We start from the raw sequence: 20,579 nt of genomic DNA on the forward strand, positions 1-20,579 counted from the left end.
CCCCCTTCCCTCCCCGAGCATCCCCGCTCCTTTTTCCTCCTCCCTCCCCGAGCATCCCTGCTCCATTCCCTCTTTCCTCCTGCAGCATCCCTGCTCCTTTGCTCCCTTCCCTCCCCGAGCATCCCTGCACCTTCCCCGGGAGCATCCCTGCCCCTTGGGGCTCTGCAGCGCCTTGGGGACCACGCTCAGGCCCCCTGAGCTCCTCACTCTTCACCCAAAAGTGATTTTGGAAATGAAAGCAGGGAGGCAGGGACAGGAGGGGCAGGGGCAGCAGCCTTTATCCTCCTCCTTTTTACCCTCTGGGCTGTGGAGCAGCCTTTCCCGTCTCCCAGGGCACCCGGCTATTTGCATTTCAAGGGGCCGGGACACGTTTTCACCATCTGAAATTAGTTATTGGGAGCCTCTTTGGAAACCAAACAGCGTGTGCATGGAAAGATGGCCTCCCCAGCCTCCCATCAACTGCTGCTGCCAGCCCTGAAGGCTGCTCTTAAGGACACCGAGCAGAGACAGCACAGGCTCTGCTGGAGCTGCAGAGGGTGCAAAGCCCTGAGCCCGGCTCCATCCCCCAAGAACTTGGGGATTTTGGCCCCCGTGGCCACCACACACCAGGCTTGGTGGAGAAAAACTCACTAAATCCAATAACCAGCTCCCTGAGCCCTCTGCCATCAAATATTCCCCAAACCAAGCCCCTGGCAGCCCCGGCCCTGCCCAGGGCTGGGTTTTGCTGGGTGCTGGTGCTGTTTTCTCAGCTGCTGCCGAGGCCACGGCCCCGTGCTCGCCGCCACCGCTGCTGCTGCTTATTTATCTTGGAGCTGCATTAGCAGATGCACTCTGGGATATTCAATTACCTCTAAAGTGCTGCAGCCCTGCCAGCTTCTGCTGGAGCCACCAAGGGGGCTGGGTGGGTTGGTTTGGGGTGGTTTGGGTTTTTTTTTGCCTCTTTTTAACTCGCTTTTAAAAGAGAGCCGGGGCCAGGCAAAGCACTCGGTAAAAACAGAGATGGGAAGGAAAAAAAAAAAAAAAAAGGAGGAGAGTGAAGAGGGGGATAAATAAATAAATAATGCTGTTTATGAAATGAACCGGGCGGGTAGAAAAACGATCTCCGGGAAGAAAGCGGCTCCCGGGGCTATTTTTAGCTCCTCTTTTTCTTTCTCCCCCCCCCCCCACTCCATCCCAGGAGCAGGCTGGGGGCTTGCTGCGTGCCTCCCCGCTGCCAGGTGATGACATTTTTTTATTTATTTTTTTTTTTCCTTTCCCTGCATCTTATTTATAGCACGTATATAGTTTATAGCCCACGCCCCCCTCATGGGAAAAATGTGGGGCCAAGGGGGGGGCACTGGGGCTGCCCCCCCAGCATCCCCCCCACCAGGCTGCCAGCTCCCCGTGCGCTCCCTCCTTGTGCCTGGATGGAATAAATACATAATTCCTTTATTATTCAATTAGGAATTTAACACGCAATCAGGTGATCGCTTTAAGAGGATTTCCTATAAGGCAGGATTTGAATAACCAGGCTCCGAATTCTATATTCCCTTAACTGGTTTATTCCTTTATCAGATTTTTTTTTTTTTCTAAGCACTTTAATGCATTTACTTGCCCATTGTCAACACTTTTCCCCCCCCCCGCTCTTCCTCCCTCCCCGAGCTTATGCAAATCCCCCGTAAGGGGTTTAATGCTCCGTGTGTGTCAACGGTGCCCAAATCTCCGCCGTGGCGTTGGGCTCTGTGCGTGTCCCTGTTAATTAATAGGGGTGCATCGCTGCTGGGAAAAGCTGATTTTCCCCCAAATTTTGCTGCCGGTGGCTGTGCCCTTTGCCATGAAACTGGGTGATGCTTCTCAGCCTCCCATGCTCTGTGGTATTTTGGAGGTGTCAGGGTCATGCCCGCAGCCCCCTGGCTCTCGTTTTGGGGGGCTTTGGGGCCAAATGCACCTGCTGGTGGCTGGGCAGCCTGGATCGGGGCGGGGGAGATTGCCCTGCTCAGATTGGTGGGGCGTTCACTCTGAAACCTACTGACGACTGCATGGGCAGCAGAAAAGGAAGAGGAGGAGGGCTGGGAGGATGTCAGAGCTCGGTGGCACTCCGGGAAGAGCCGAAGGAGCTGCGCTGCCCAGAAAACTGCGCCCATTTACTGCGGTTTCCCCATCACCAGAGGTGCTGAGGCTGCCAGCGAGATCCTTTGGGAGCCCAGCACGGGGGAGCAAAACCATCCCAGGGTGGACTTGGCCCTTTTCTGCTTTCAGAGAAAAATCTCGTCTCTCTCTCCACCTGGTCTTTAAATAGCCCAGATGAGTGGGAGAGTGCTGGAACAGCCCTTCCCGGCCCTCACCTCCCCTGCGCCCGCTGCTGATTGTCTCCGTTTTTATCCTGTCCTGCCGCTGCGAGTGCGTGCAGCAATTATGCAAAGTTGCAATCAAGGAGCTGAATTAGCAGCTCATCTCAGATTAATTAGGGATGGATGCGAATCCGTTCCAGCAAGGAGAAGGGAAGGGAGAAAAAAAGGAAAGTCTCCGGGCATCCTCTCTGGGTTTTTCCAGCTCTCGTAGTCCGGTGTAGCTGCTGCAGGTGGGGGGATGCAGAGGAGCAGGGAAAAGCCCCCGGATTGGGGTGTCTGCAGGAGTGGGGTTGGTCCTCGGGATGTGCTGGTGCCGTGGCTCAGCTCCAGTTCATCCCCTGCATCTCCCAGGAGCGCTTAAATCCGGTGCTTTGGCCTCAAATCAACTCCTCTCCTCTCGTCCGTGTCCTGCTGCAAAGCCTGGGGAAAACCCCGTTAATCCCCGCAGCCTCCGGTGCCCAGCTCCTGCCAGTGCTGGGGACGAGCCCCGCGAGCTGCAGCTAACGAATCCCCCAGCCACACCGCCTTCCTCGTGGCCCCGATAATCCCCCCGGCACCACGCCGGCCTCATTTCATCCCCGATGTCTCCGTACGAAGCCGATGCTGCCGAGGATGCTCCCGGGGATGGCACAGCGCTTGGTTGGCTTTTGGAGCTGCCCAGCAGAGCAGGGAAGGATGCGAAGCCCATCCTCGGGGAGGGATGCGAAGGCCCTCGATGTTATTTAAAGAAGGGTTTCCAAGAGGGGATTGCGTGCTCGGGAGGAGCCGTGCAGCATCCCGGTCCCGTAAGATGGAAGAGCAGCGCTGCCGGGGGCACTGAGCTCAGGAACGCAGCGTGGCGGGGTGGAGAGGGGGGGCTCTCAGCCCAGAAACCTCAATGCCACATCGCCCACCCCATAGGTGCACAGGGGATGGGGATATAGGGCACGGGCATCCCTGCTGGGTGAGCACGGCTTGGTTTAAGGAGCGGGGTTTTGCCGCTGGGTTCCTGGGAAATGGGTGCTGGGGGGGACGGGGACAGCAAGGACAGCGGTGCCCAAGGGAGGGCAGGCACACAGCCACAGCAGCACCCCAAAGGGAGGGACATAAAGGATCGGTGAGGGGTCCAAGAGGTGGCATTGGGGTTTTGGGTAGGGTGGTGGGATCCGCCTGAACGCTCTCTCCTCTCTCTCACCTCTGCAGCAGCAATAATTAATAAAACCCAACTCTGCTTCAGGAGCAAGATAAAACGCAATATGGGGGATTTCTGGAGGCCGTCCTAATCCAACAGCTCCGAGCCAAATGAATCAGCGGGGCCTTATTCCACCCGGCAGGATCAAACCACGGCCCCCATGGCAAGGAGGCTGCCGGGGCGGAGGCTGCCTCCAGAGCTAAAACCACCTCCTCATCCCACAAATGGTGCTGCAGGAGGGATGGAAGCGGAGAAAATCCCCCCAAAATGCTGGGATTTGGCCAGGGATGCTCTGCGGTGTGATGGTGGGTGTGGAGGTGCCAGGGGCTGGGTGTGGGACATCCCCTTGTGCCACGGGGACCGAGGGGTTGGGGCCAGCTTCGTGGTGCCTGGCAGGCTTCCCCGGTGCTGAAGTGGGTCAGGCGGAAACTCCGGGAGCAGCCGAGCTCACAGACCTCGAGCCAGCTACAGCAAAGCTGAATTATTCAGGGCAGGCTGAAAAATTGAAGAGCGAGGCAAAGCCCAGGGGGAGCGCACGGCGCAGGGGCCCCAAACATCCCCGAAGGGAGGAGGGGGCTCAGCAGCAGCACCGAGCAGTGCTTGGACACCTCGGGAGGATGGGGAATGGGATCTGGGTGCAACTCTGCCCTTTGGGAGGGGAAGGATGAGAGGAAGCACTTGGAAGGAATCCATCCTGGTGTGGCCCTAAAAGCTGTGGAGGTTTCCTTATATCTGGTGCCAGCTCTGCAGGGGTCAGGAGCAAACCTCAGGCCCTGAGCCTGGCTTAATTCCAGCCTCTGGTGAGCGCAGAGCACTGCGGGTGATGATATTTTGGCAGCCCCACGTGCGTGTCCATGGGGCCCTTTGGAGTTGTGGGGCCTCTGGCAGCCGTGAACTGAAGTGAGGTGGCAAACCCCAAAATGGGGAACACGAGGTTGTGAGATTTCAGCCAGGATGGCACAAGTCAGGGGTTGGGTTTTGCCTCTGGGTGTTTTTTGGCAGCATCTCCAAGAGCTCCAAATGCACTCGAAGGGAGCCGGGATGCTGGTGGGACCTCGTGGCTTTTATAGGGACCTCAGGGCTTTTATAGGGACCTCGGGGGCTTTTATAGGATCCCCCCAGCTCTGCAGCCGGGGTGCCGAGGCGGGAGGGCTGGCTCTGATGGGAGAATCGCTGCGGAGCTGGGTGAGTAACGCTGCCTGGGAGCTGGGAAAAGGCGAGCGCACATATGCTCCAGCTCGTCCTGCGCTTTTCGTGGAGCTCGCGCAGCGCCTGGATGCCAGGCAGGGGGTTCTCTGCTGTCTCGTAGGGCTGTGCTGCTCCATCCCTGCCCCGCTGGCAGTGCCGTGGGGATGCCCCCGGGATGGGTTTATAACCGTGTCGCGTCTTCGAGGTCCCTTCTCTGAGGTGGATGCAGGGTGAGGGGGCACCCAGACCAAAATCGCCCCTTTTGCACCGATTTCCAAGGAAGGGAGTTGGTGTAGGGCAAAAGGTCAGGGCTGAGCACGGTGCTGTTTTTTTGGTGTTTGTCACCCCGCTGCCACTCAGGGATGGGGAACACCAGTGAGGGGCTCTTGCCCGGCTTGGATGGGGGCACCCGCAGTGTCCCCACCTGGAGCACTCACCCTGGACGGGTGTCCCCCCACCCCACGCTGCTTCCAGCCCCGGTTACGTGGGGGAGCAGAGCCCCTCACACACCCAGAGCCCCCAAAAGCAAAGGGATTTCTGCGTGCTGCCAGCCAGAGCTACAATCTGTCTGGCCATGCATCTGTTGTCCTGTCTGTCCCTCTGTCCGTCTGCCCCATCCTCCCCCCAGGGCAGCCCCCACGCTGACCCCCATGTACCAAAAGTGTTTGGGGCGTGCATGGCAAAAAGCTCCCTATCCCTGCCATGGGACCAAACCTGGTGTCCTAAACGAAATGAACGCAACCCCCTGATTTTTCCTCACCCTAATTAATACCTCCTTGCAATCAGCGCCACCCCACTGACCCCCCCCAAAAAAAAAAAATCACATACAGGCAGTCCCTATAGCTGCCGCCTATAGGATGGACACGCAGCCAGGGGGGCGGACGGGCTCTGTTCGGTGGAAAAAACATTTCTGAGCCCCCCCCCCCGGTCCTCCCCCCTTTTCTTGGAGCCGGGGAGGGGCGGCCGGAGGGGTGGGGAAGGGGAGGGTGCGGGGGGTGGCGACGGAGCCGCCCCCGCTCCTCGCTCGCAGCCGCCGCGCTCGCTGCTCCCGGTGCCCCCACCCCGGGGACCGGGCTCCGGTATGGGGGGGCCGGGGGGGTCCCGGGGCTGAAAGGGAGCGAGAGAGGAGCCGGTGCCGCAGAGCTGCCGCCGGGGGGGGGCGAGGTAAGAGGAGCCGCCGACCTGTTGGGTGAGGATGGGACCGGCTTTGTCTGGGGATGGGGGGGTTGTGGGGAGGGGGAGAGGGATGGGAAGGGGGTGGGGGTGGGGAGGGGCCCCCCCTGCCTGTTCCTGGCCGACCCCCGAGCATCCCCCCCCCTCCCCGAGCACGCATCTCCTCCGGTGGGGTTGGGTTGAATGTCCGTGTTTACAGCACTTTGGGGATGCAAATCCTCGTCATCTTCATCATCATCATCATCATCTTCATCATCTTCATCATCTTCATCATCATCTTCATCACCACCGTCCCACCCCCGTGGGGTTATCCCCGCTGTGTCCCCCGTGCCCCCCACCCCGCAGAGCTGCCAGGGCCTGGCCCTGCTCCCGCGTGTAAACCCAACGGGGAGGGGAAACCGGATTGATTTTGGAGCGAGGATCCTTGGGGCAGGTTGTGGGGGGGGGCCTGGATCCCACTCCCGTGCCGTGGAGAAGTTTGGGTCACTGCGGGCTGGGGGTGCCGCTCCCCAGGTGGGGTCCTTTTGGTGAGAAAACCCCTGCAACAGGCACCCCGGCCGATGCCTCCCATTGGGGTTTTGCCACCTGGGGTGATAAATCTGGGGTTTTATCAGCGGATGGGGTCACAGCAGCTCCCCACGGGCGGTGACACGGAGCGGGGTCCCCATCCAAAACCCTGCCCGCGGTGCTCCGGGGTGGGTGCTGAGGTCCCCCCCTGGCCACATCCAGGCCCCCACCAGCTCTGTGGCCTCAGGGCCGTGTCAGGGCTGCTCTGAGCCACAACCAAAGGATTTGGGATCGTGCTGGCAGTGTCGGTGGGCACCCCGTTTGCCACCCACCCCATCCGAGGCGTCCTGGCAGCGGGGAGAGGCTGGAAAACCTCTGCGCTCCTGCGAGCGCCGCGTCTCGCAGGGAGCCCAGACAAATCACTTTAATTGATTTTTCCTCCCTTGCCTGCCTCAGCCTGGTGCCTCGGAGGAGGGATTTTTGGTTTTTTTTGCTTTTTTTTTAATTTCCTCGGGGCGGCTGGGTGGCCCGTGGGCAGTGGGTATAGGGGCAGGCTGGCATCTAGCGACTGGCGCTGGTAATACAGAGCGGGGTTAGGGTGGGCCCAGAGGGACAGCAGGGTTTTGGGGGGCTCTGGGGGGGTCTCTGGGGGATGCCTGGTGGTGTGGGAGCTCGTTCAGGGATGTATTTGGTGTGGTCACTCATGGCCATGCTCCTGGGGGGCTGTGCACCCATACCCAGCGGCTCTCTGAGCATCTCCCCGCAGAGCCGTGGCCCCCTCAGCCCAAAATGTTGCCAAAAAAAACCAAAATGCTGCCAAAAAGCATCCGGGTCGCATCTTGCCCTCACCCCAAAAGGGCAGCAGGAGCGGTGCGCCCAGCCCCAGGCAGCAGAGATGCCGAAAAAGGGTATAAAGCGGAGTTTATGGGCTATAGAAAAACATAAAGAGCCCGCAGAGAGCAAGGGCTTCCCGAAGCAGCTGGGATCCCCCCCCCCCGGCGAGTGGTTCCCACCCATTAATATCTCTAATTGCTTTTGGAGATCACAGCGTTGGAAGCACCCCAGCGAGGTGCTGAGCATCGCGGCCATCCCTTGCAGACCCCATAAGCATCACCCGGGGTGGGAACAGGACCCCAGGGGGGACGCAGGGGCTGTCACCCACCCGGGGGGGGGGGTCACCGCTCTCCGTCCCCAGGTCGGCCGCGATGGGCTCGGTGGGAACGGAGCGCTTCAAGGAGCTGAGCCCGGCGGGGACGCCCGAGGGGAACGTGGTGATGAGCTTCAGCTTCGACAGCTACCAGCTGGAGGAGGACGAGCTGCAGCGGGGCAGCCAGGCCAAGGGCGTCCTCACCTTCATGGAGCCGGGTGAGGGGGGGAATGGGGGGGAAAAACCCACTCCGAGGCTTTTCCCACTCATTTAGAGGAGCTTCCTGGGATGGGTTAAGAGCCACAAATGGCCGTTCTGCCACGGAGTCATGCGGTGCCACGAAATGGCCTGATGGCTCTTTCGGAGAGCTCTTTGTGCCCGGTTTAGCCGCCGCAGCATCCTGCAGGGGTGGGCTCTGTGGTTAGCGGGGGGGTCTCAGCCGCTCTCTCCTGCCCAGCTCTCCCCCCGCTAGAAAAAAAAAACCATCAACCCTCAAAGCCCCGGTATTTTCCTGCCCTCCAGCCTTTATTTCTGGAAGGAGTTTCTCCAGGCGCTGCAGGGCTGGGGCTGGCTTGCCCCGAGCGAGACGCGTTGAGCCTCGACGCCCCCAGTGCCACAAGGGACGTGAAAGCTCCGGTGTCACTGTCACATCTCCTCTCTTTCCTTCCCTTTTGGGGCAGTTTCTGAAGACCCCGAGCCACAGGACCGATACCACGGGATCTACTTCGCCATGCTGCTGGCCGGGGTTGGGTTTCTCCTGCCGTACAACAGCTTCATCACCGACGTGGACTACCTGCACCACAAATACCCAGGTAGGGCTCCAGCAGCCAAATCTCTTCCTGCCCACCCCGCCAAAGCTGAGACAAGCCCCCCCCGTGACCTCCAAACCTCCTGCCTCTCCGCAGGGACCTCCATCGTCTTCGACATGAGCCTCACCTACATCCTGGTGGCCTTGGTGGCCGTCATCCTCAACAACGCGCTGGTGGAGCTGCTGAGCCTGCACACGCGCATCTCCGTGGGTGAGTTGGGGTCCCCGGGTCCCCGGGCACTGCCAGCTCCCCCCCAACCCCACCACCTGCCCCTATCCCCCGTCCTACAGGTTACCTCTTCGCCCTGGGCCCCCTGCTCTTTGTCAGCATCTGCGATGTCTGGCTGGAGCTCTTCACCCGCCGGCAAGCCTACGCCATCAACCTGGTGGCCGTCGGGGTGGTGGCTTTTGGCTGCACAGGTATGTTGTGGTCTCCCGGGCCCCTCGCCGGTCCCAAAATCCCAGCTGGGCGTTTTCGGCTGCGGCAATAATCCCTTCCCTTCTCCCCTCTGCGCATCTCTCCTGAAGTGCAGCAATCCAGCTTCTACGGCTACACGGGGCTGCTGCCCAAGCGCTACACGCAGGGCGTGATGACGGGCGAGAGTGAGTATCAGCGGCCACCACCATGTCCCCGGTTGGGGACAGAGTCCCCGAACAGTTGAGGTGTCTCCCAGAGGCATCTTCTCCATCCCCCGGCTTAGAACAAACTGCCCAGGACCACGTCCTGGTGGCTTTTGGGTTGCCAGCATCTAGGGGACATCCCCGGGGGCTCCCTGGCAAAGTGGGGTGTTCAAATCCTGTGCGGTATCAGCTGGGGTCTGCCACGAGCTGGCTCCATCACCCCAAAAATGCCATTTGTGGCTCCTCCATGCCTGGAGCATCTGACCCCGTGCAATGTGGGGCTGATGGGGGGGTCCCCAAGCCGTGGGGCTCTGTGGGACCCAGCCCCGAGCACCCTGCTGTGCCACCAGGCACCGCCGGGGTCATCATCTCGCTCAGCCGCATCTTCACCAAGCTGCTGCTGTCGGACGAGAAGGAGAACACGGTCATCTTCTTCTTCATCTCCATCGGCATGGAGCTGACCTGCTTCATCCTCCACCTCCTGGTGAAGCGCACCCGCTTCGTCCGCTACTACACCTCCTGCCCCCGCAAGGGCCACCCCGCATCCCGGGGGGACCACGGGACGGGGACAGGGACAGGGTACCGCGTCCACCACGATGTCACCGCCGAGGACGTCCGATTTGTAAGTCAGGGCAGGGCTCCCCGCTGCTCCCCAGGGTCCCTTTGTCCCCAGGGTTTAGTGCCGGTGTCCCCTCTCCCCATGTAGGAGGACCGGCCGCGGGGACAGCCCGGCTCCCCCCGGGACAGCCTTGGCCCCGAAGGCGAGCTGGCGGGCAGCGGCACCTACATGCGCTTCGACGTGCCCCGGCCCAAAATCAAGAGGAGCTGGCCCAGCTTCAGAGGTGGGTGGTGGGCTCGGGGACGAGCCGCCGGCGGGTGGTCCTAACAGGGAGGTTTTGTGGGGTAGGAGGCGCAATCTGCAGCCCGGGGTTTTAGGGAGAAGGCTCATCCATTGGTGACTGCGCCCAAAAATACGAGGCCATCTCACCGCGCTGCTGGTGAGCCTTTTGGGGCCGTGGTGCAGGGCTGAGCCGTGCTGCCCGCCCCTCCCAGACATGCTGCTGCACCGCTACGTCGTGTCGCGGCTCATCTGGGCCTACATGCTGTCCATCGCCATGACCTACTTCATCACCCTCTGCCTCTTCCCCGGGCTGGAGTCGGAGATCCACAACTGCACGCTGGGCGAGTGGCTCCCCATCCTCATCATGGCCATCTTCAACCTCTCCGACTTCGTCGGCAAGGTAGGGGCGGGCAGCACAGCCACCCCGGCCCCCTCCCCTTTTATTTTTGTGTTCTCTTTCAAAACCACTTGGGGGGCTTCTCCACCCCCATGGGCACCCACCCGGCGTGAGGGTGGCCAAGGTTGGGCTCCTGCGGCTTCCCAGCCCCTCGCCTCCTCCTGGCCCTCCCCAAAACTCCTCGCTCCCACTCCCCAGCTTGCTCTTTGCCCCCCCTGGCTGCAGATCCTGGCCGCTCTGCCCTACGACTGGCGGGGCCCCCACCTCCTGATCTACTCCTGCCTCCGCGTGGTCTTCATCCCCCTCTTCATCATGTGCGTCTACCCCAACGGGCAGCCCGCCTTCGGCCACCCGGCCTGGCCCTGCGTCTTCTCCCTCCTCATGGGCATCACCAACGGCTATTTCGGCAGCGTGCCCATGATCCTGGCGGCCGGCAAAGTGAGCCCCGAGCAGCGGGAGCTGGCAGGTAAGGGGGGGGGGGTGACACTGTCCCCGGGGACCCCACAAAGGGGTGTCCGGGGCTGGCAGCCTGACCCGCCGCGTCCCTCCCCGCAGGGAACACCATGACCGTGTCCTACATGACGGGCTTGACGCTGGGCTCGGCCGTGGCGTATTTTGCCTACAGCCTCACCAGCACGGCCCACAGCAGCTGTTTCTACACCGAAACGTCCAACGGCTCCTTCCTGGGGGGGTACTGAGCCCCGGGGATGGGTGGTAGGGGGGCAGGATGGGACCGGGTCCTGTTGGCGTGGGGCTGTGGCCTCCCCAAAAAGCCCTCGGTGCTCATCCAGGCGTCCCCTGGGTGCTGTGCGGGGTCACCTCTCGGGGTGGTGGCCCCCCCAGGTTTATTGAGGGGTGAAGTGCAGGGCTCTGGGGGTATGGGAGGGGGGTGAGGTTTGCTGTTTGGGTTCTTGCCGAGGAAATATTGCCCCATCCCAAAAGGAATGGGGGCAGCGCTGAGAGGGGGAGGGCTGGTGAGGAAGAGGAGCGAGGGAGGAAGGTGCTGTGGGATGGCGAGGATTTTATTGATAGCACTTGAAACTGTGCCCCCCCCCTCCCCAAAATACTCCAATGACTGTGGAACAGACCCGAATCACTTCTGCTGGATGGAAAAAAAAAAAAAGAAAAAAAAGAAAGAAAAAACACACTTGGTTTTTGTCTTTTTTGTCCCAAAACCATGAGAGAAGCGGGGTGTTACCCCGGGGGGGGCTCGGCTGCCTTGGAGGGGGGGGGTCTCAAGGCCAAGGCACCGCGGGTGCTGCCCAGGGCTGCTGCTGAGCCTCCAGTTCTGGGACAAGGGCCATAAATCAGAGCTGACACGGGATTAAATGGCTCAATTTGCAGCAAGCCCTGCGCGCCGCCGTGCCCGCCTTTCGTGGGAACACAGAGAAAGGGGACGGAGTGTGTCCCAGACACACTGCTGGGTTTTGGGGTTTCCTCATGAATAAATGCTTTTTGGCTTTTAGTTATTATTTTCTGAAAGGCAGCAGCCTGCGTGTTCTGGCTCTTTTCCTGGCGGGGTGGAAAGGGACTGGGCTCTTTGGGGTCACCGCTGACCCTATTTTGCTGTATGGCCCCGGGTTCATCACGCCACATCCCTCGGGTTTAGCAGGGGACACCACAGCCCCTTGGTGCGGTCCCCTGGTGTTGCTCCCCATCTCCAATGCCCCCTCTGTCCCCTGGGGCAGCCACAGCGACCAGGACGCAGCCTGGGACCCCACTGAGCCCCCCGCACAGCCAAAAAGCGACTGCTGGCACCCAGGGAGGGGGGAAAAAAAAAACAAAACACACCAACAATCAGGCAGGGAAAGCGAGACAAAGAACGATGCGGCGTTGGGTTGCTTTTTTTTTTTTTTTCAATTAATTTTTTTTTTTTTTTTATGAAAAAAGATCACACGGAGTTCTCCAACAAACAGAATGCCAAAAAAATCGCTTTAAACAAAACATAAACAAAACGACGACAAAAAAAAAAAAAAAAAAAAAAAAAGGACAAAAAACCTGGCTCTCCTTTCCTCTCGATTGTCTGAAATATCCTTGTGTTCCATAGAAGGCAGTGGGTTTTAAGTGCTTTCTATTTAACATTAGCATAAAATCTCTCTCGCGCGCTCTCTCTCGCTCTTTAAAATATGATCACACACTTTGCTTCTAGAATTACAGTACACTTTGAGCGTGGGGGGTGTGCCTGTTCCCAGATCATTTACAATCACAATCCAACAGGAAATAAAAAATAATATTCTAAACGTCAGACTGTGTTCATTTCTGCCGTCTTTTTTTTTTTTTCTTTTTTTTTTTTTCTTTTTTAGAATTTCATAATTTTTTTTTTCACAGTTTTAAAAAGTTTATATTTATATATATATATTTATATTTATATTTATAATTAAAAAGCTGAATCCATTTTAAAGACTTATAATACAGGAGGGCTAAAGAGTCTTTTGGTACATTAAAACTGTACAGGCTAGGAACCGTCACTATCCGAGGCGCCGGCGGCCTGGGGCAGAGGTGGTACCAGCTCAGCACCGTGCGTGTGGTTCTTCTGAAGTACGAGGGGGGGGGGGACTGCAGGGCCCCCAGCAGTGTTGGGGGGGATCCTTTGTGATCTGTCCTCGTCCCAGCATCTCCTCCCCGGAGGAGCCAGGGCGGCTCTGCGTCCTAGCGAGCTGTAGTGCGAGTCGGTCGTTGCAAAGGTCAGTGCGTCTCTTGGAGTTTGTTTTTTTTGTGTGTGTGTTTTGTTTTTTTATTCATTTAAGTGCAAGGATGGTGCAGCGTTGGGGTCTCCTCCAGCATCTCTCCTGGCTCGGTGCTGCCTTCCCAGGTGGGATCTTGGGTTGGTGGCGGCGATGCCCCCGTGGATTGAGCTGCAGGGGGAGGCAGGAGGTGATGGTGGTGGCTCCCCGGGAGCCGTGGCAAGGCTGGCCAGGGGGATGGAGCAGGCTGAAGGGCCCCTTCCCCTGCTCGAGGTGACAGCAGGGCTCTGGAAATGCAGCGTTCTCCATTCTTCCAGTCTGGAAATGCTCCATTCTGCCAAGGGAGACGGCCCCAAGGGCCTGCAGGCTGCTCTGCTCCAAGCCCCGAGCACCAGCTTCCCCCAGCCATTTCCTTTCCCTTCTAAACCAAGCTCTTTGCTCACCAAGCATCACCGCCTCACCCCGCACTTGCTCCCCCAAAGCCTTTTTGGGGCAGGAGGGAGTGGGAAGGTGGCTTCAGACCATTTGTTCGGGGTACTGGGAAGGCAGCACCCCAGCCTGGAGGGCAGCTCACCTTCCACCCGGCTCCCCCCCGGCCTGGGGGAGCTCTCCTGCCCACCTCCACCCCAGGACCAGCTCTGCCTTTTCGTGCTGCACACGTGGCCAGGCAAGGGAACTGCAAAAAGGTTGCTGAGAGGATCGAGACGAGGCGCTGAGACTCATCTCCTTTTTTTCTTCCACCCTGTCCTTCCTAAAGGGTCACGCGAAAACAAGCAGGGAAGGGGAAATAAGGACGGAGAGGAGCGTACGTCGAAGGCCAGCGGTGTCCTTCCACGTACAGGCGGCTTCTGAGTGACCGATGGGGGCAAATGACACGAAAGGGATCCCTCCTGCTGGGGGGTCCCGCTGGTGAAATGATCATGAGACCCATGTGCTTTCCAGGACCAAAAGGAGGAAGGGAGAAGTTGGTCGAGCGTCACCTTAACTCAAGCCACTTCGGGAGGAGCTCCGGGGTTCACGCACCACCACCGCCACCCCCGGTATCTTCCGCAAGTCCTGTAACTGCTTCCCCAACCCCTTTCTTCAGCCCTCTCCTTCCTCCTCGTGTCTCTCGCGCTCTCCTGTCTGTAGTGTGACACAGAAGTCATGAGCATTGAAAGAAACAATCATGTCGTCTTAACAGGCACGTCCTCATGTTTGTCCCATCCCTTCCCAGGGGGTGGCACGCGTCCCCCGGGCGGTCAGCAGATGACAGGGACCCCGTCGGTGTTGAAGATCATGCCCGTAGTGGGCTCGTAGGTCCCTGCAAGGTAGTAGAGGTCCTCACTGTCTTGATATTTCTTCGTCTTCAGCATCTGCTCGTACTGGTCCAGCCCAACAACAAGACACTTGTGTGAGATGGTCTGGACATCGTTTTCATCCACGTGGGAGGACTGGTAGAGGGCTCGCTGCGTTACAGGAAGGGAAGGAGGGAGAAAGAAAAGCAGCAATTAGATCTCACGGCATGTAACGCGTCATCTTCAATTTGCAAGAAAAAACATCCACCAGGACTGCCCAGGGCTTGTGCTCACACTCAGGCAGAACTCAACCAGTCCTGGGAGGGGCACTGGGGGCATGGCTGCTCCCATGGGAGTGCAGACACAATGGGTCCAGCACAATAAACCCGAGCCCTTGCTCACAGCCAGCACCCACAGATGGGAACTCCATAGCTGCAGAGTGCCCCAGCAGGGGAATACAGAGGCCAGGAGTTTTGCATCCTTTTTTTTAAGGATGCAAATGCAAAGGTGGGTGCTGGCTACCAGCCCTCTGTTCCTCCCAACACCCATCAGCAATTCCCACCCTCCCAAAAACTCCCACTGCAAGTTGTGAACGCTGCAGTCAGCAGCTGAGGTGAAAGTCAAATAATCGAGGGGCTTTTCCCCAGCAGCACTGGCGATGCAGCCCCCAGCGTGCCACCCCCGCCCGCCCCCAACTTCACTGACCTCCATGAAGTCCTTCCTCTGGTTGGATGCCTGCAGAGCTGTGGACAGGCTCCTGCCTGATTTCTGATCCCAGCGCTGTGCCCAAGAGGAAAAGAAGAAAGAGAAGAAAAATGAAGAGCGAATTAGTATTTTTTTCCATGCTATCACCTGCCCACCACGTGTGCCTTTATAACCTCGGGCTCAGCCACAGGCAGCACATGCTGAGGGCCTACTGCAAACCACACTGTGCACGTGTGCAGAATTCAGTGGTTCTGAGCAGCAGGGCATCAGTTTTTACACCACACAAACACTCTGACTCTTGACAGAGTCTTTCTGGACTGACACAAACATCTTTATTTCCCAGTAGGATAAAAGACACCCTTTCCCTTGCTGAAGGGGTCAATACCAGGCCTGCCCTTACCACAGGCATCCCCAACAGCAGGACATGATGGGTCCACCCTACGAGGCTACCAGTAACAAACCGGGCTGTGATTTTCCTTGTCCTTGGGAAACAAACAGGGACAAGCAGCTTTGCGGCCCTCTCAGCGAGGGAGACCAGCCTACCTTGCCTTCATTCAGCTTCTTCCCAGGGTTGGTTTCTTCTGGGTGATAAAACCACTTGACTCGGACCACCATGTTGTTGCCCCATGACTCCCACATGCTCTGGATGCGGCCGATGTAGGGCAGGTTGGGGCGGCCAGCCGAGAGGAAGACGGCGCAGTCCCCAATGCGAATTATCTCCTTGCCCCGCACGATGGCCTTGTAGAAGAGCTTCCTGGCCTTCCCCTTCATTCCTCGTCTCTGCCAAGAGAGGATGGACACGGGTGAGCAGCCCTGGTTTGCCCCCAGCCAGCACAACCTTTGTGCAGCCCCCAGGGGCAAAGAGGCACCACACGACCAGGAGGGGCTGCGTTTACCTGTGTGGGCTTTCCGAACCACTTCCACAGCTGCCGGGCAGGGAGGAAAGCGGCGATTTTGGGTCTGTTCTCCACCGAGGGCAGCCGCTGGCGCTTGGCCAGCTCCTTGGTGGTGGGCAGGTGGATGCCCTCACGTTTCTTGGGCCTGCTCTTGTTGCCGCTCTGCTGCGGCGCCGGCTGTTGCGCCGGCTGCTGCGCCGGCTGCTTCTGGCTCTGGGGGTGGGAGGACGCGCGGGATTTCCCTGCCTGCTTGGTTTGCTTGGGAGGGAGGGCTTGCTGCACCGAGGAGCTTGGCTGGGCCTCAGCTACTTCGTCATCAGAGCTACAGGAGGAGTCCTCGTCCGTCGTGGAGGAGGAAGAGGAGCTGGAGCTCGATGAAGAAGAGGTCGATGAGGCGGAGGACGAGGAGGAAGAGGAGGACGAAGAGGAGCTGCTGCTGGAAGAGGAAGAAGAGGAGGAGTTGGAGGAAGAGAGAGGGGTGGATGCTCTGGAGCTGGCCGAGCTGCTGTCCTGGGCTTCCCCTCTGTTCTTCTCAGCCTCCTCTTCTCCCTCTGACTCTGAGCTGCTGTCGCTGCTGTTGCTCTCAGACTCCTCCACGGCTGCCGGAGCTGCTGCCTTGTCCTCCTGGTCCTTGGAGGCAGCGAGGCTTTCTGCTGAGCCATCAAACTTTCCCCCAAAGCTGGCAGAAGGGTCTCCGTCAGCTGCTTTGGTTCGGGAAGATTTCTGCTTGCCCTCTGTACCCACTGCAGAGGAGTAGCCCAGCCCCAAGAGACTCTTGCCATCTCTGCGACCGGCCAGGTTTGAGTCCTCCAGCATCCTCATCGCCTCCTTCATCTTCTTTGTCTTCGGAGACATCACGCCCTCGTGGTCCAGCTTGATGAGGATTTCGCTGTCGTGCTTCCTCTGAGCCTTGGCCATGGTGCCGAATTCCTGCGTCTCTTCAGTGGGCCGCCCTTTCTTGGCCTTGCCTTTCGATGCCGAGGCATCGCCCGAGCTGAAGGCCGCCAGCGTCCCCGGGAGGTCGCCGTAGGGCTCTGTGCCAAGGATGCTGCCGAACACAGCAGGCTGGTAAGTGGGCTGGGGGGGGCTATGCAGCTTCGTGGAGATCTTCATTTTACTGGCTTTTGACCGCTTCTCCTCTGTGGGGGCCGGGGAGCCTCCAGCAGGCAGCGGCTGGGACTTTCGTGACCCCTTCACACTTTGCTTGCCCAGGCAGGCCGGCTTCTCTGGGACTGAAGAGGCACCAGGTGAAGGCTCCACCTGGTCCTTCTCTTCTGGCAAGACAGCTTCTTCTACAGAGATTAAGAAACACAAAAGCATGAAGGTATCCACCCAGATGGGCACCATGAGCTCAGGCACAGCCAGACACCAGTTGTGACTGGTCTCTGGCCACGGGTGGCTTGTTCCTGACTATTTAGGGCTCCCTGAAGAGGCACAAAGGTGCTCACTGCTCCTTCTGAGCCAGCCTCCTGCGAACTACGGTCACAGCAGAGAGGGCTGATGCAGAGATGCTCTGCGCTCAAGCAGTACATCCATCCCCCTCCAAACCTTGCCCCAAGCAACTGCCCTAACTTGGGGAGAGTGGTGGGGATCTGTGCAAGGCCTCTCAGCTCCAGGGCTGGCAGAGATGACAACCTACCAGCTTTCGCCTTGACGCTTGGCTTCCTCCCTCGCCCTTTGCCCTTTGACACGGGTTCCTCTGACCCCAGTGTAGCCCCCTCTTTTCCTTCTCCAGCATCTTTGCTGGATTTACGGCTGCGGCGCTTGGTGCTGGGTACCAAAAGGGCCGGGGAAGGCTCAGCACCTGGAACAGGTCAAAGAGATGTTCAAAAGCAGTGAAACAACACATACAACAGAGATGAGATACAGGGAACTTGTCTCTAACAATTCTCCAACAGGGATTGGGCCTTTTTCCCCAAGGGGTAGTGCCCCACCCCACATTTGTGTGTCCATAATTGATGGCGCAACCTTTGTGATTGGAAGTCTGTGAATTAACCCCAAAATCTAAGAGGGGGCTCCAAACTCCCTACCCTTGGGAGAGGGAAGTATCGTGCAAGAAACTGAGCAGTCAGACTCACACTGGATCTTGTAGTCAGGTGGGAGAAGTCGAATGTGAGACAGTGGGATGCGCCCGGTGTCCCCATCATCAAACTCCACTGTGATCAGATCACCATCTTCCTCCAGATCCAGGGTTCCTGCAGGTTAGGGAGCAGAAGAAAGTGTTACTGACGAACTTAAGAGTACAAACCACTTGTCAGGGAAGCAGGAACACAGGGGAATAGAGGGATCCTGCACCAACTCCAAAACATCCCACCCCCACCTTTCCTACATGGCTATGCAGGAGAGCACAGATTGTTCAGTCAACAATGAAAAATCCCTGATAATACTAAACCAGCCCACCCAGTGCAGAATTCCTCAATTTCTCCACCAACAGCTCTGCTATGGCATGTAACAACCATTCCAGTTGACCTCCCACCTCGTGTCACTACTTCCCTGTATTCCTGCAGATTCACTTTTCTTTTTTCACCGCAGTACATTTTTTTTGACCTGCATTTTTTAACTACTCTCAGCGATCACGAGCTCCTGTTTTTCACCTTCCTTCTCCCTACATCAGCATCACCACTTTATATATTTTAAGCAATTCTTTCTTTATATACAGTGTGACCAAGAGCCCAAAGCAAGGCCAGTTATGGCAGGATTGTCCAGGGCTCTTCACTGGCTTTTTCATGAGGCCAGATGGGGGAGACATTGGGAGGCGATGTGTCAGAGGCAGAGCTGTGAGTAGATGATACAAAAACCTCCGCAACCTCAAAAATCACTAGTGCCTGGGCTGCAGTGAATTCTTGCTTTTTGAAATGTGTCAAATTTCCCTGGTATTTTAAGCTCCTAAATCACTCAGACCTCCTCCTTCCAGCGCATGGCTCCTGGACCACAGGGTGTTACTAAACCAGCACCCTGGTTGAGCTGGGCATGACCTGGAGGAATGGGTGAGCCTCTGACCTCCAGACACTCACAACAGCCCTCAGGGCCATCCCAGACAAGCCTGACGTCCCTAAGGGCATGCAGGACCACAACATTCCTGGCTCACAGTGCAGCCAGGGCGGCCTTACCTCGGACAACTGTCCCTGGGTAGAGGCAGCGGTACTGCTGGCTCCAGTAGGCTGCAATCCTCGTGCCCTCGGGCAGGAATCGCACTGAGGGTGGCTTCACATCAATGATCTGCTCGGGGCAAAAGGGAGGCGATTACTGAGGCTCCTGGCACCAGCACAGACCATCCTACCACATTGGGCATGTAGCAAAGCAGCTCTGGAGGAGACAAGGGATGGTTTCCCTGCTGGGAAATGGCCTCATGTCTGCTCACAAGACAGCATGAAGGACTACCCCTGCTAGTAGGGAGCTCCACACCAAGGGGAGCTCTGCCCAGACTGTCCACAGGGACAGGAACAGGGCAGCCCTGCAGCCCCAGACAGAAAAGGGCTCTCAGTTAGCCTAATCTATTCCAAAACAGGGCCCACGCCCCAAGGACAGGTACCCGCTGGCCTCACGTACCGCTTCCTGCAAGAGCTGCTCCAGGCAGTAGATGTGGGGTCGGTTTCCCCTCTCACCTTCCACTACCACACGGTATCTGAAACACAAAGACCCAGTCAGACACTGCACATGGAACAGATCACCTGGATGGGGTAACACCTCCCTCTGAGCCCTACCACCAGTTTAGCTTAGTGCATTCAACAAGGGGTCATTAGATTTTCCTCAGCACTGATAAAACACTTCCCTCCCTGCCAGGCTCTGTCAGTCTCTCTCCAGACAGCCCTACAAAGCCCCCAAATCCATTCCTGCGCCAGCCACATCCCCATTCTCCAGCAGAGCCTGGGCAGATTCAGCAGCCCCACAACTCACATGTCAGGTGAATGCACTGTCTTGACATGGCCGGCATAGAGCAGCTTGTCATCCATGGGGATGAGGACACGCAGGCCATCTTTCAGCTCATCCTTGTCAATTATGCAGGAGCGGGGAGCTGCGAGGCAGTGAAGCAAGGTAGGGATTAGAGAGCACCATACATGAAAAACAGACTGCAAGGGCAGAGAGAAATCTCATAGTCCCAGAATGACCTTCCCTAGGAAAGGGCCAGCAAGTAGTCTGCAGAAAGGGCTCTCTCTCTCTCTCTGGCCAAATACTTGGAGAGAAAAAGGCACCCTTCCCACTAATAATATGTCAGTAAATGAAAACAGGGCTGCTCAATGACTGGGCTTTGTCTGGATGTCAGAGTTGGCCACTCCGATCAGGCTGGTGTTTGGCAAGCCGAATTGACTGGAAAAGCAGTATCTCCACCACAAGGACTCATGGCTTTGGACACAGGAATGTGTGAAAGCTCTCCAAAACAGCCTTGGGAAACTTACCCAGGTCCTCTACACGCACAATTAGCCCTCCCAGCCCCTCCTGCCCTCACCTGGTGTGGGTGGCCTCTCAACCAGCATGCTCAGTGGGATGTTCTCATCCTCGGAGAAGCTGCTGTCTTGGTTGGGTTCAAAATCCTCCTCTGCTGCCATGCTCTCCATGAGCTTGCTGACAGCTCCTCCTTTCCCTCGGTTCTGCAGGAGAGCAAGCAGCACGTCAGCTGGATGCCAACAGGCAACAGTCTGATCCCAGCTCACCTTCCTCCAGCAACAAACAACCTGAGGATATCGGGACAAACTCGTCTTCATCCTCAGCAGTGCTAATCACAGAGTTAAGTGGGCGTAACCAAAATTGCTTTTTGGCTGAAAAAAACATCCTTGTTTTACCAGCCTCACTGCTGAGCATCACCGACAGCTGAGCAAAAGCTGTTTTGCACATC

General features: G+C 58.0%; 2 protein-coding genes across 6 annotated transcripts in view; one reads left to right on the top strand and one right to left on the bottom strand.

Annotated features, from left to right (window-relative positions):
* The first annotated feature begins 5,675 nt into the window (after positions 1 to 5,675).
* On the top strand, positions 5,676 to 11,328 carry SLC29A4 (solute carrier family 29 member 4). Of its 2 annotated transcripts, none has more exons than XM_068699758.1 (11): positions 5,676 to 5,878; positions 7,565 to 7,734; positions 8,197 to 8,328; positions 8,422 to 8,535; positions 8,616 to 8,744; positions 8,853 to 8,927; positions 9,296 to 9,567; positions 9,652 to 9,787; positions 9,999 to 10,186; positions 10,409 to 10,649; positions 10,739 to 11,328. In XM_068699758.1, exons 2-11 carry the CDS (start codon positions 7,575 to 7,577, stop codon positions 10,879 to 10,881), a joined length of 1,590 nt encoding a protein of 529 aa, XP_068555859.1. In that variant the 5' UTR covers positions 5,676 to 5,878; positions 7,565 to 7,574; the 3' UTR covers positions 10,882 to 11,328. The 2 variants fall into 2 exon arrangements, with proteins under 2 accessions (XP_068555859.1, XP_068555860.1); XM_068699759.1 differs by having other exon boundaries at positions 5,676 to 5,853.
* A 1,579-nt stretch (positions 11,329 to 12,907) lies between these two features.
* Positions 12,908 to 20,579, bottom strand: part of TNRC18 (trinucleotide repeat containing 18) — a 51,221-nt gene continuing 43,549 nt past the window's right edge. For all 4 annotated transcript variants that reach the window (XM_068699755.1, XM_068699757.1, XM_068699756.1 and 1 more), the window contains 10 exons: positions 20,193 to 20,334; positions 19,643 to 19,760; positions 19,295 to 19,370; positions 18,856 to 18,964; positions 17,824 to 17,940; positions 17,385 to 17,549; positions 15,746 to 17,037; positions 15,393 to 15,629; positions 14,850 to 14,924; positions 12,908 to 14,315 (listed from right to left, as the gene is read on the bottom strand). In XM_068699755.1, coding sequence (XP_068555856.1) covers positions 14,109 to 14,315; positions 14,850 to 14,924; positions 15,393 to 15,629; positions 15,746 to 17,037; positions 17,385 to 17,549; positions 17,824 to 17,940; positions 18,856 to 18,964; positions 19,295 to 19,370; positions 19,643 to 19,760; positions 20,193 to 20,334 — 2,538 coding nt within the window. In that variant the 3' untranslated portion in view covers positions 12,908 to 14,108. The remainder of the gene's footprint in view (positions 14,316 to 14,849; positions 14,925 to 15,392; positions 15,630 to 15,745; positions 17,038 to 17,384; positions 17,550 to 17,823; positions 17,941 to 18,855; positions 18,965 to 19,294; positions 19,371 to 19,642; positions 19,761 to 20,192; positions 20,335 to 20,579) is intronic.

This window comes from Anas acuta, chromosome 15 (assembly GCF_963932015.1).
Source record: "Anas acuta chromosome 15, bAnaAcu1.1, whole genome shotgun sequence".
NCBI classification, from domain to species: Eukaryota; Metazoa; Chordata; class Aves; order Anseriformes; family Anatidae; genus Anas; species Anas acuta.